The 13,781-nt window shown below is 44.1% G+C and overlaps 2 protein-coding genes across 2 annotated transcripts; one reads left to right on the top strand and one right to left on the bottom strand.

Annotated features, from left to right (window-relative positions):
- Positions 1-234: 234 nt before the first annotated feature.
- Positions 235-5,490, bottom strand: LOC134100414 (ADP-ribosylation factor-like protein 3). Its single transcript, XM_062553602.1, has 6 exons — positions 4,776-5,490; positions 2,752-2,895; positions 2,232-2,348; positions 1,636-1,686; positions 1,135-1,320; positions 235-683 (listed from the first exon to the last, which is right to left on the bottom strand). The coding sequence occupies exons 1-6, from the start codon at positions 4,776-4,778 to the stop codon at positions 636-638; spliced, it is 549 nt and encodes a 182-aa protein (XP_062409586.1). The 5' UTR covers positions 4,779-5,490; the 3' UTR covers positions 235-635.
- Positions 5,263-12,637, top strand: wbp1 (WW domain binding protein 1). The gene is made up of 4 exons (XM_062553601.1): positions 5,263-5,494; positions 6,820-6,922; positions 7,246-7,413; positions 8,568-12,637. The coding sequence occupies exons 1-4, from the start codon at positions 5,432-5,434 to the stop codon at positions 9,146-9,148; spliced, it is 915 nt and encodes a 304-aa protein (XP_062409585.1). The 5' UTR covers positions 5,263-5,431; the 3' UTR covers positions 9,149-12,637.
- The last annotated feature ends 1,144 nt before the right edge of the window (positions 12,638-13,781 follow it).

Genomic DNA, 13,781 nt, shown 5'->3' with positions numbered 1-13,781 from the left:
CCAGCTTTGATGTCGCAATACATCATACTTTCATAAAATCATGCATACACTACCTTATCTGTGGACATTGTTATTTGTTGGATAAACAAATAAAATTAACAAAAGTGTGCGTGTGACAGAGGAAAAGTGCTTTAGTGTTGCTTTAATAGGTGTTCATGCTCATTCTGTTTGGTGCACTTTAATGGGAGGTTGTCAACTTTAACAATAAATGAGACAGTGGTTTTACAATAACTCGGCTTTATTTAAAAAGTCAGACATTGTATTCAGCAGTAGTGTAAACAACTTACAAAAAAGTACAATTTCTCTGCTTCTTTATTCTTACAGTGCATAAGTGTACGTATTGTATCAAAAAAGCAAAGACTATCAAAATAAAATGGTTATTAAAGTTCCTCTGAGACTGCAGTCTATTATAGTGCAAACAAATGTAACATAGTCACTAGTATTAATATACATAAGTCATCAAGTTATCAAAAAGAATAATGATATGAGATGTGACCATGTACCATGACAGACACCAAAAACAGATCATCATTTATCATGACATTTGTCATCTTTATGGAACTAAATAGTTGTTACACAATGCCTTTTGTTGGCATTCAGCACATTCAAATTCTAAAAACGGTTCCTTCCCATGGTTATTTCCTTCTAGTGGGTATACACTTGCATAGCCATATCATTCCATCCTGGAACAAAACACAATTATTATATTGTGTGTGTGTGTCTGTCTGTCTGTTTATCTGTCTATGCATGTTAGAGATTAGTATGTTGAAGATAGCAAGCAGCTGCCAACGGCTTTACTTTACTAATATCTATATACAGTCTTTAAAGCTTCCATGATTATAACTGGAATTGCGAACCATGGGTAAAATGAATGTGCATCTGTGAATATGTTCATATTTGTATTTGTACAATATGTAAAACAAAGAAAAAGTGAGCATGCATGTACTGTATGTATGAGTGTGTGTGTGTGTGTGTGTGTGTGTGTGTGTGTGTGTGTGTGTGTCTGTGTGCTCACGCATGCGTTTTACATGGATTTCTGTGTGTCTGTGTGTAATACTGCTAGTGGTGGCTGCACATACTGCACTGCCGTCTGCATGAACCATATCGCATCTTTTATCATCTCTGGAGCCTTACCTGCACTCCCTCGGCGGTGAGGGCGGAGCAGGCCTGGATCTGCCAGATGCGGTCGCGGATGGTGTGCAGGTTGAGCCCCTCGGCCAGCTCGGCCGGAGTGGCCGCCGTCATCAGGTCCTGTTTGTTGGCAAAGATCAGCATGGGGATCATGCTCAGCTTCTCCTCGTCAAGCAGCTCAGACAGCTCCTGCAGGGTGTGTGTGTGTGTGTGTGTATGTGTGTGTGTGTATGTGTGTGTGTGTGTGTGTGTGTGTGTGTGTGTGTGTGTGTGTGTGTGTGTGGAGAGAGGGAGGGAGGGTGAGAAAGGCAGACAGACAGACAGAGAGAGGAACTTAAGTAGTGGGCACAGGGCACAATGACTGCCAACAAAAACAAACACGCACACACGCACACACACACACACACACACACACACACACACACACACACACACACACACTTTGTGTTTCTCTCTCACACACAGACAGACAGACAGACAGATCTCTTCTCTTTCCAGTCATACCTCAGCTGTTTCCTCAAAGCGCTTTCTGTCAGCACTGTCAATGATGTAGATCTGTGGATTCAGACACAAATCAGCTCATACATCTGCTAAAACTGGGCCCTTCTCACACACTCTGTGTGATACCGCATGTCCGATAATAAGGTCTGGTTAACTACTCTTGGCTACCCTGTGATCAGTTCAAGAGGTAATCCATGTCAAGGGGTCACCCATTTGTGTAAACTACAAGTTGTAACATAACATCACCCATTAGATAGGATGGAGACTCAGATTATTTAAAGGAGCTATGTGGAAATCTGTTGTCTTGAATGCAGTCACATGGCGCTCTTGCAATTAACTTGAATTGTATTTAATATAATGTCCACACGCCATGCAACATAGTATTGTAAAAGAACATGCCCTCCACAAGATGGTTTGCATGCTGACATGAGTGGATATCTGGACACAAAGCGTCTGCATTTTTTGACATTAAGTCAAAGCCGTTGTTTCTTCCATTTTTGGATGTTTTGAACTACAATGGTTGTTGGATGCTTTAAACCCTACAGAGCATCTTTAAAGTGTCTGACACTACTAAGAGGTTGCTGCTGTATTTAAGGTACCAGCAGGTCTGTGTTCTCAAAGTAGTTTCTCCAGTAGGGACGGATCTTCCTCTGACCTCCGATGTCCCACACGTTAAGCTTGAAGCCCTGGGATTGCACACTCTTGATATTGAAGCCCTGGAGAATGAAAAGTCAATTAAGGACTGCGTGCCGTCACAAATATTGACTGCTTAGATATGGCATAAAAAGTCAAGATACAGACTTGTGAGTACCAATATGAATCTATGAACTGATTATGTAAGATATCTCTGAATCATGTTATGGTGTGAGTGATACTGTTTGTGTGGATATGTGGGTTTAAATGTTTAGCTGTCAAGAGGTGATGCCTAATGTCAGCCAAAACAAGCTGTGTTTCAGTAGCATTCAAAGCTGTGTGTGTTTATGTGCTTTCATGCGTGCGTGCGTGCGAAGGAGAGCGGTAGAGAGTGTGGGTCTGAATGAATTAGTGAGTGTGTGTACCTGTGAGAGTGTCAGTCTGAATGTGTGAGTGAGTGTGTGTACCTATGAGAGTGGGATGTACCTGTGTGGGGGTTATGTGGCTGATGTCTTCAGAGGCGAGCTGTTTCAGCAGGGTGGTTTTGCCAGCATTGTCCAGCCCCAGTAGCAGGATCCTCACTTCCTGGTCCGGAGTGTTCTTAAACCTCCGCAGGACTGATAATAAACCCTGAGGATGGACACACACACGCACGCACGCACGCACGCACGCATGCACACACGCACACACACATGCGCACACACACACGCGCACACACACACACACACACACACACACACGATTAACATACAGAGACATCCTTGTGTATGTGAACATTGAATGACACACACACACACACACACAAACAATCTCTAACAAGAGTACTGTTTGTATGTGACTCCCATGCAATGATATAAGGCCCATCAATACATGGCAGAGGAAATTATTTATTAGGCATGCTACAGATCGATTTTTAAATGAAACATGTTTTAATTAACAAAATTGCTGGTCCACAAATTATTCTGTATGTAACCTTTTGTTCCCGTTTCCATCACCAGCAACTCATCTGATACTTTAAACTATATTACTGTTTTATAGAATCTATAACTCCTCTTTTTCACATAACTCCCTGGAAGATCCTCTCTTAGTCTTGCTGCCTGAATACACTGACTTCTGTTAATAATACAATGTATTATTTCTGGATAATACATGGGCACATAATCCTATGCATAATGTACAGATAGCCATTTGTAATTCGTTGTGGCATCATCTGATCAAACATAAGACTAAATCCAGGTAATACAACTAAATGAATGCAGTGTCAAAGCCAGCAACACTGATCTAGAAGTAACTTTAGCTGGGCAACAGATCAACCAATGAGGAAGGCCTCTGGAAACCTGCCAATCACAACAGTCCTGGAAGGATTGGGATTGGCACAGATTAATCCAGATGATCCAACAGCAACTACTGCATTCGTGTAGGAGCTAAAGATACGGCAGGGCTCGCCAAGAATACACACAATAAGCTTTTAGCCGTGTTGCCATGGCCTATATACACTACAGTTGAAGAATAGGCCGAGGAGGTACAACGTGACAAAGCAGTTGAGGATTACAAAGTTGTTGACTTCTGAGCACTGAGACGTTGAGCAAGATTATTATAGAGCTTTTGTTCTAGAAAGGCCTGGTGGAAATGTTATTCAGTCCAGAGGACTTCAAGAGAATAAGTTTGAAGTTCCCATACTTCCACACCACACTATCATCATGCTATACACTTGCCCACAACTTTGCACCTACACGAGAAATATCCATCCCGGCCTAGTATCAATATGAAGAAGAGGATCACTACCCAAACAACCTGTATTGAGTTCAGTAGTACTGTAGTACTCCTCTAAGTTTGACAATATCAGTTCTTGCATCTCTGGTCTAGTAGGCTGTTCCTCAGCTCTTTCACAGAAATATGGTAATAGCCCAGGTCATTTGACAGTTCACCTTTGTTTGGGGAAAGATCGGAGCTTTGAAGCCTTATGTCAGTCTTTCAAGTGTATCCAACCTGGCAACTCCAAGTGCAGCACTAAGATGGTCATGACCCGTTGGTTATACGTTAGTAATCACAAGGCTATAAACTGACTCTGGTCCAGGAATTAGGCTGCTGTGTTATACCGATAGTGATACATTATTTATTATCAAAACATTCTATAGGGTTCATCTGCCTCTATCCCTCATATAGTTTTCAAATATTGACATCCAAAAACAGCGTCTTAGCCTAACTGGAACAGCAGGGATCCTACCGCAACCTGTTGTCCGTGCTACATTCCACCGCAGGTGGACATCAGAAAACAAAGTTAGGCTACCCGAGGCTATAAGAATCGCCTGACTAGTTGAGCTGAATTGCTAATAGCTAGCCAACACGACGACATAATGTGCGAGCCAACGTGTACTGACACTTCACAAATTTGATGACCCACAATTTGTAATTCCATCATAGGCTATGACTATTGTATGCCTATTGATATCAACTGAGCTATGAAAAACAATTTGAACGATAGGAGATTTTATAGAATGGTCACTTACCATGCTGTGGTGCGGTCAGCGCGACTGGATTCATGCATGCACTGTCCCACAAATTCAGGGATTTGACATCACTGGCCTGACAAGCTGTCAGTCGCTCTAGCATCTCTGCTATTAGGTCACTGAGGCAGCCGACATCCATGTTACAATGTAGCCTAAATAATGGTCTTCTGTCGCAGTTTTGCAACACTGTATCAATATGTTATGCCACTTTCTACCCAATTGTATCAGTTCCATCAACAATAAAACCAATGAATGTATTATAGTTAATTTTATTAAAATAATGGCAAGCTATTATTACCATGGCCTAAACCTAATGTAGGGTTTTCTTGAAAATGACAACAAATGTGTGTTCCATATGGAAACAATGCGCTGGCTACTTGGCATTTCATGAGATTGTGACAAACAAACATACCTCATCTTCTTAAGTAGGCGTTAAACCTAAACTAATGAAGTTAGTCGTTGCTGCCGTCTACCGGTGGATGCGAGATTGTGAGCTGTACATTCAAGGCACGATCAGTCCAACTCCGACTAGGACGGAAATATGTAGCCTACCAGTTCACGAACAGGACTGTTAAAAATTATTTTGATGATTCTGTGCTAATTTGGAGTTAAAGCTATATGATTCCCTTCGCAAATTTGGCTAAGAACCCAGAAAGATGCCACAGAAAACACTGGGATCCATTATAGGGCTGCTCTGCACCGGGACCACCATGGTTCAGGTAGGCTGTAATACTGGTTTCACAGTGCTGGCGCATTCAAATCGAGCCCCGGGATCACAGCTGGATGTAGGCCTTCTATTGTGCGTTTTTGTTTTGTCCACAAAGGAACTTGGATATGTCTAACTTTAAATGACGTCAGAGTTGTTGGTATTTTCCTCGACGAACTGACATTCGGTATAGTTGCATTTTTACGTACACTAATTACTTTAAAAAAATGGAACATTTCTGTGAATGTATGTTAAGTCACTGTGGAGATGTACCACTTTAAAGCTAGCACTGTCGGAAAGGAGCCAACAAGGTGAACACTCGTTTGCCGATAGTTTGCCTGCTAGCAATCGAGCAAGCCGACAGTAAGCTGGCTACAAATCTTTGATTGGTTGCTAGCTAAGGTTAGCTAGTAAATGTTAGCCGATGGTAATAATCCTGTAAATTAATCAAATTCGTATGTAGACATATCACATTGATATCATCACAGCAGAGTTAATCACTTATTTATATGTATCGACTTGTCAATAAGTTGGTTTATTCAATCTCGATTGACCTTTGTTAGATAGCAATAGCAAGTTATTATTAAGGGATTGCCAGTTAGCTGGCTGTAACAGCTAACCATGTAACGTTAACGGTAGTGATAATAAAAGACTATGAATTATTTTGGTTTGGCTGAGAAAAAAATCTCAAAGTTGTGCTACTGTTCTTAAATCTGTATTAAGTAATAAAACCACCATGGGGCAACACAGTAATACACTGTTGTGTTAGCACGATATACGTTACCTTGGATGGTAAACGTTGACGTTGAACATCAAAACAACAGACCGAGTTAACTTGAACAACAAACTGAGCCTGTAATTTGCTTTCCTTGTGATCAAGATACATAATGATGAAACTGTTCCTCATTAACAAAGTAAGCCACATGCTGTTATACTTAATATTATGTAAGGTATAACGTTTGAGTACATGCTAACAGCTATCTTACAAACATCCAACAAGCATTTGTTACTAGGCTGTCTAATGTTATTTGCCAACCGGTTTTCAACATTGCTACTTATATGAAATACCATATAATTCATCGTACCATCAGACGAAGCAACACATTATGTCTTCAGTAAAGGGAATGTAATATATTTTATATATTATGTATATATTTGTTTAATACCCACAGATGACGCTACACTATCGGTAGGATAATAAAGCTAATGGACATTATGTAAATACTAATGCCTTGAAAGCACTATGTTAGGTTAACACTTTTAAAACAAAAATGCTTATTGTACCTCACATTTGTTTAGTCAGTGTGAGTGAAGTGTGTGTTTTGGATTGTTTTTCAGGCGAAGGAGTTCTGTTTCGGTGTCAACAATGAACAATACAGATGCGAGATGGGTTACTGCTGTGGGGAAACGGAGTGCTGTACTTACTACTACGAACTGTGGTGTAAGTTTTATTTATTTATTTAAATACATTTGATATCATTGTAAATATACATCAGAGTTACTTTGAATTTCACAGATTGACAGCTGATTTGGGAGAGAAAGATTGATATAGAAAGACTGCTGTCGACTTATCTCTGTAGCCTATATTGAAGTAATTGTTTTTGGACGAAATGTACTAGACTAACCTCAAGGTAAATGCTATTTTGCAAGCTTGGGCAATAATAACGTGCCATTAATGTGCCACACCTGAAATGCTCACATGTCGGTGCAGCCACCAGCCTGTTGTGTGACGTTAGCAGAAGTGATATGCGTGCGACTTCGCAGGGTTCTGGCTGGTGTGGACCCTTATCATCATGCTCAGCTGCTGCTGTGCATACCGCCACCGTCGCGTGAAGATGCGGCTTCAGCAGGAGCAGCGTCAGCGTGAGATCAGCCTCATGGCCTACCAGGGGGCCTCCAGCTCCTTCGTCTCCCCACCTCCCCTAAATCTGCGTGAGTTCGCCGAGCCGCCCCTACAGTAACATTACACAACTGGGCCTGTCCCTCTGTCAGTCTCGCCCCACACTCCCCCTCTCTGCCCACTTTCATTCTCTGCCCTCTCAGGCTCTGCCGAAATGTCTCCCTACCTCACTATAATAACCTCTCTTCAAGTTGTGCTCTGCCTTTTTACACCTTTCTCTCTTTCTCTCTCTCCCCCTTTTCACTCCTCTCCTATCTCTCTCTCCCCTTTCCACTCCTGTCCTACCCCCCCACTCCCCCCTCCCACTCTGTCTCTGAGTGGTATTACACCCATGTCTGATACATTAGCACTCAGATGACTACACCATATGTTCCTGGTATTCTGGCCTCGAGGATGTCGTGCACTTGAAGAAGTGAGGCAATCCCAGGAGGTCATGTCCTGTCCTTCTGACAGACGTGGGTAGTCATATCTCAAGTTAGACAGCCCCACCCCCGCCGTCTCCCTCCCCTTCTCCATTTCTCCCTCATACGGTTGGAGTAAACAAGGCCTGTTCTAGTGACAACTGAGCAACATGGTGGAAGTAAAGGCTTTCAAACAGATTAGACTGTGTTGTATTTTCTTTTAAGGATTTTCTGGGGTGAAAACTGATCTGACGTCAATATATCATTACCTGCTTTTTATCCAAAAATTGGGACCTCTATTCATATATATTTTTAGGGCTTTTTAGGACTTTAATCAGATAAGATAGTGGAGAATTACAGGAAGTCAGGGTGGGATCTGGAAAGGACCACGGGACGGGAATTGAACCCGGGTCGCCGATGTGCGGTGCCCCAGAAAGTCACGGCAAAACTGGGGCCTTAAGTCTGATTTTTGACAAAATTTTGTCGTAGCTTACAAATTTCCAGTGTTCCAGCGAATATGAAAAGTTGGGAACAGCGTTGAAAGAGAAACATGTCTTGTAATGTGATGTATTCAACAACATGCGATTTATTGTTGTAGATGCTGCAAGAATTTGTGGTTCTGTGATCGCCTAGTCTGATATGGTCAATCGTAAAAGCTGTAAAAATTCGTAAAAATCGTGGAAGACAAAGCCATTGTGTAATCTACATGGGCCAGTACACTTGCTTAATTTTTCGCCTTCTCTCTCTCTCTTCTGCTCCCCTCTGGTGTAATCCATTCATTATAGGCTTCTGGAACGACTGCAAGCTGCCAGATTATGAGGAGGTGGTTGGCCATCCTCCGACACCCCCTCCGCCTTACTCAGAGATGCCCCCAGAGACCTCCCCGCCTGGCCAGGCCGCTGCTTCGGCCTCCGCCGCCATTGTGCTGGAGCCCCCTATGGAGCAAGAGCCCGCGCTGTCCAGAGACGAGCAGCACTCTGCAGCAGGAGCCGCAGCCTCGCCTGCCTGTCTGTCCAGTCACCAGCAACATGGGATAGAGGCGGCGGCGGCGGCGACAGCGGAGGACGAGGAAGATGAGGGGCCCGGAGCCCTACCGGAGGACGAAGAGGAGCTGGGGACGAGGCGGAGACATGTTACAGGCGACTCAGGGATCGAGGTGTGCGTTTGCCAGATGGACGTCGACGAAGACTCCGACGGCGAGAGCGGCAACCGCCGCGAGGAGAGGGCCGAGCTCGAGCAGCTGTGCCAGGGAGGCGCCGGGGGCGAGTGCTGCACCGAGAGAGAGCGGGAGGTCGCCGTGCGTCACAAGGAGCACAGCCCCGAGCCCCAGACCCAACCGGCCAGCACCGGGGACAGACTGGTCTGAGACCGTGGCCGCTCGGCTGCGCCCACTTGCCATACGCACGTTGAAAGAGGACGGTGCTTTTGGCACTATAGTCATCGTCGTCATTGATGTTGCCGTCAGACTGAAAGCCTGATGTTAACATCAAAAGCTGCCTTCCCTAATGGTCTTTATTCCTCAAGTCCCTCCATTGCAATTAAGCTACAGGTCAGCTTTCTGTATGTACAATGGTTAAGGTTCTGGATGCTGATGATGGAACATGTTTTTGAAGTTGCTTAATGCACGGTTTAGGGTTAAAGTTGTTCATTTCCGTGGATAGCTTATTTTGTTCTTTTTTTTTTTTTCTTTTTAGTTTGTTTTGTTTGTATTTTTTGCCATGGATGAATGAACAGGTTGTTCATTTCTAACGTGTGTACGGCTGGAACTGAAAGGTCATGGAAGCTCTGTGAAACAGCTGCTAAGTCACAAAGTGGCTGACGGCGGGAGCTTTTTAAAGCGCTGTTCTCTCTCTCTCTCTCTCTCTCTCTCTCTCTCTCGCCGCCCACCCCCATGCACCCATGGCACACGTGTGTAGCCCCCGGCGAGGTGTTCCCATTCATCCCCCTCCGGTGTGTAAACCACTCGGCCCTCCCATATGACACCCAACAGTCCGGGACCTCCACGTTCAGCAGCGGCCCCCTTAAGCACCGCGCCTTGCCGCATTAGAAGACTACGTCTCCCAGCAGTCCCCTGGGCGTGGTGGGGCTACAAACCCTTTGCTTGTCATGATTTTGTATATGATTTTTTGTTTTGTTTTATTTTCTTTTTTCTTTTTCTTTCTCTACCTTTGTTGGCATAGCTGACTAATGTAGGTCACAGCTGCAAAGAGTTAAGAGTTACCTTGCCGCCCAGGGCCCCCACTTCAGTCTCTCCTTCCTTCTGGGGCTGAAGCCTGTGTCCCGGAGGATGGGAAATAGAGAAAGGATAAGAGATGATAAGCTGGGGAAGCATGGTTGGGTTGTGTGGGTGTGTGTGTTTGTGTGTGTTTGTGTGTGTTTGTGTGTGGGTGTGTGTGGGTGTGTGGGTGTAGTGAAGCGGGGCTGGTTGTTTAAAAAAAAAAGAAAAAAAAATCAAGCTACTGTGCCTTCTATATGGCCTTTCAGTCAACCTTCGATCAGTAGTCGGGGGGGACATAGGAGGAAAACTTGATCCATTTTCTCCAGTCACGTTTGACTTCGCTGGTGTGCTCCGTGACATTATCCCCAGTGCTGGGCCTGCTAGTTAGGGTCTAAAAAAAGCCTGTGTGAGTGTAGTGCTGGTGTGCCAGGGTGTTTGTGCACACTAGCTAGTTATCAATGACGTCATGGTGCCCGCCACAAATGGGGGAGGGGGGTGGGTGGGGATGGGTTGGTGGCACATTCCTCTAAGATGGCCGATTACGATCTTTCGCAGTACCGTGAGACTCGCAAGAGCCCTCTAACTTCCTCTGATGTAAAGCTGAGGGGGAGTGGCACAAAATGAATTAGTTGAAGTGTATCTTTGGATTTATCCTCCGTATAAGTTTCAAATGGTTTTTGCTTTAGTTCATATTGACCTGCTTAACAAAGCTCTCTTTGGAGTTGCTCAGTGTCCCTTTGTGCTTTTGGGGACTTTTTTTTGGCAGAAATGTAAGACTAATGTCTTGTTACTGAGTGTGTGGATAGCTCTGAATGTGTGTGTGTTTTATGAAGTGGAGTGCCCTTTGGATGTGCACCTAACACGCATGGCTTCGAACCACTACAGCTTTTTTTTTTTTTTTTTTTTTCCTATATGTCTATGGGTGAAGGTAAAATGCTTTGATATCTTACAGGTGTGTTTGTTTTAAGCCGACACACACGCTTGGAAGTCCCATAGGGCTGGCTTGCTGAAACTAGGCGCTAGGCCTTTAAAACTGACAGACCAACCAACCTGCTTGCGGCCACAGTTGGTTTTGGTAGAAGCGCAACCACCGGAAAGTTAATTTGTGTTTGTGTTTGTGTGGTTAAGCTGCATCAGCTTCCCTGTCTTTCTTCAGTCTGCAGCTGTAGCTGCCTCTCTCTGACACGCAGGAGGGCTGAGGTGGCTGGTTGTCTAAAGGGGTTTATCATTGATTGTACACAGAGTTACTCTATCCTAGCGTTGCCGTTGCCAGTGAGAGGTTTTGTCTAGGGGTGTGCATGCATAGGGATAATTTAAAATGACTTGCTCATAACTTCCCATGATTCTGTTCATTACAGAATTAACAGAATGAGGACATTCATATTTGCTAATGTCTCAAACGGTTGTCTGCTTGTTGTCTATTTGTGCACACCCCTGGCTTTTGTCACCCCTATCACCTACACCACTTCAAAGGCTCCTCAAGCCCTCCAGGACTGTCTGTTACTTGTGCGATGCAATGCGTAAAAGCGTTGTCATAGCAATGGTCCTCCTGTGGTAAAGCATTTCACCTCTGAGGTCATGCTCCATAACAAGCACAAGACTGATCAGTGCGTCACTGTGTGAGCCGATGTGCTGTGCTAAACATACGCGCCACACACAGTACCAGATGATAAACTGTCCACCATCTAAAGAAAAAACTATGATGTAGAAGATGATCATCATATTTTGACCTTTTTTGTCTGTATTCAAAAACAGTGAACAGACTTGTAACACACAAGCAAAGAGTCAAGCAGAACCAGCTGCAGGCCACCATCGATTACAGATGTTGTTTGTCACGCCAGAAGCTGCCTTTGCTTGGTACGTCTCCATAGAGATGTGCCGACCGCTCCTCTGGGCAAATGGGTGCATTGTGACGTGCACTGGTACAATCAGGAACAAAATGGCCGTTTGTCGGAGGGCGGCCATAAGCCAGGGCCTTACGAGAGTGTGAACGTTGCGGTTTAGGCGTCTCTATCTCGCTCGCTCGTTCTGACATTTTCCGAAGCACACACTGTGCATGACCTCCTTTGACAGCAGTTTCAGGAAGCTGTGTGGAGGATGCGGTGTGGTTTAGGAGCGAAAGAGAAAGAGCACAACGATTTGCTTGTGCTCTTTATAGTTTGTAGATAGCAGTCTTCTCTGAAGTCCCTTTACTCTCCTTGTATTGTATGCTCTTATCGACCCCCTGTTCTCCCAATGTCCTAAGTAACGCTGTCACGACTCTTCAGTAAATGATTTTGAGAGTTTGAGGCACATGGTGGAACGCATGTTGTTGTTTTTCGCAGATAAGGGGATTGCTATGTACTTGTCCCTCTCCCTCCCCTTCCCTTCCTCCAGAGTTACTTATTGGGGATATCTGTGAATAGATGTAGAAGTGCATGTTTTTTGTGAGGAATAGAAATGAATGTTTGTTTGTTTTTCCTTGATCCTCCCTGAAAGTTACTGAAACCTGATGTAAGCGGCTCAGATGTTAGGAACAGGGGCTCAAATGGGCCACTCTCAATGCTCACTCATCTTTCTGTGTGAGCATATTTTCTGCCAAAAACAAAACTCAAAAATTGTAGGCCTGACATGTTTACTTTTCTTTTTTCTCTCTCTTTTTCTTTGTTTTTCTCCAAAGAAGGGCTATTGGTCATGACATTACATGAGCGCTTTGGTATAAATCGACCACTGTTCTTTGTGTGTGTGTGTGTGTGGTCATGTCGGCACACGTACGATTGTAATTTTTGCTCCATCTGTAGCTCTGCTTCTGATATGTGTTATTTTTCCAGTTGTATAACACATTGTTTTTGTCCTTCTGTGTGTGTATTAAGAGGTGTGTAACACCTGTGTCTCTCCCTACCTGTCTAGTCCCTGAGGGACGCCCCCCCCCCCCCCCCCCCCCCCCCCCCCCCCCCACACACACACACCCACCCACCTTCTTTCCGTGTGCCTGCCTGTTCTTAGCCATGCTAACATGAGTGTTAGCATGGTGGAGGCAATTAATGCAATCATGCCTCATGTAATCCTGTAGTGTCATGGTTACACAGAGAACAGAATGGAAGAAACATGGCCATTGGAAAATGTCATAGATCCACTTTCCTCTTTGATGGTTGGGTGGGTGGCACATGAGAAAAGTGTAACAAACGTCAAGAGCTTCCCATTAATATGCTGGTAATAAAACGTTCTGGCAGTGATTTTTAGTCATACAAGCACGATGCAGTTGGCACAAGATTGCAGAATTCTGATTCACTGTATCTGGGTGTATCCCTAAATGCTTTGAACGCTGTTAAAAGGGGAGGTTTAAGAAATGCTGTTTATTATGTCATTTATTATTCCCGTTCAGACTCATAAAAACAGGAAATATTTGAATCCCACCAGTCCCTTTTTAAAAGTCCTTTTTTTTGTCCTCCCTTAAGTCATTTTCTCAGACAACACACAGACACACACACACACACAAAACAAAAACGTGGAACATGCTTGAGGCTAGCAAGTTCCTTAAGGGTGCGTTTCATCAGTAGAACATCATTCGTGACATGGATGTTTACAGTTTCTGTGCCTTGCTCCCACTAGGACCAACGTCTCTTGAGTGATGATGCGTTCTCATCCATCTGTTCTCTTTCTCTCTCTGTTCTCTCTTTCTCTCTGTCTCTCTCTCTCTCTCTCTCTCTCTCTCTCTCTCCGTCTCTGTCTCTGCTAAAGCCTCAATTGCTCTCCTGTACTGTAACTAACTAGGCTATGCAAAAAAAAGAAAAAGGAAAAA

The sequence above is a fragment of the Sardina pilchardus genome, chromosome 14 (assembly GCF_963854185.1).
Source record: "Sardina pilchardus chromosome 14, fSarPil1.1, whole genome shotgun sequence".
NCBI classification, from domain to species: Eukaryota; Metazoa; Chordata; class Actinopteri; order Clupeiformes; family Clupeidae; genus Sardina; species Sardina pilchardus.
Note: the sequence above shows the minus strand (reverse complement) of the source record. Positions and strands in the feature narration are given on the sequence as shown.

Bases quoted from the DNA above. Each gene is read 5' to 3' on its own strand.
- LOC134100414 (XM_062553602.1), bottom strand. The intron at 1,321-1,635 runs GTATGACTGGAA...CACACCCTGCAG, and splicing joins GCTTTGAGGAAACAGCTGAG to GAGCTGTCTGAGCTGCTTGA. The intron at 684-1,134 runs GTAAGGCTCCAG...GTTTTGTTCCAG, and splicing joins TCACCGCCGAGGGAGTGCAG to GATGGAATGATATGGCTATG.
- wbp1 (XM_062553601.1), top strand. From the start codon at position 5,432: ATGCCACAGAAAACACTGGGATCCATTATAGGGCTGCTCTGCACCGGG. The intron at 5,495-6,819 runs GTAGGCTGTAAT...ATTGTTTTTCAG, and splicing joins CCGGGACCACCATGGTTCAG to GCGAAGGAGTTCTGTTTCGG. The intron at 6,923-7,245 runs GTAAGTTTTATT...GCGACTTCGCAG, and splicing joins TTACTACTACGAACTGTGGT to GGTTCTGGCTGGTGTGGACC.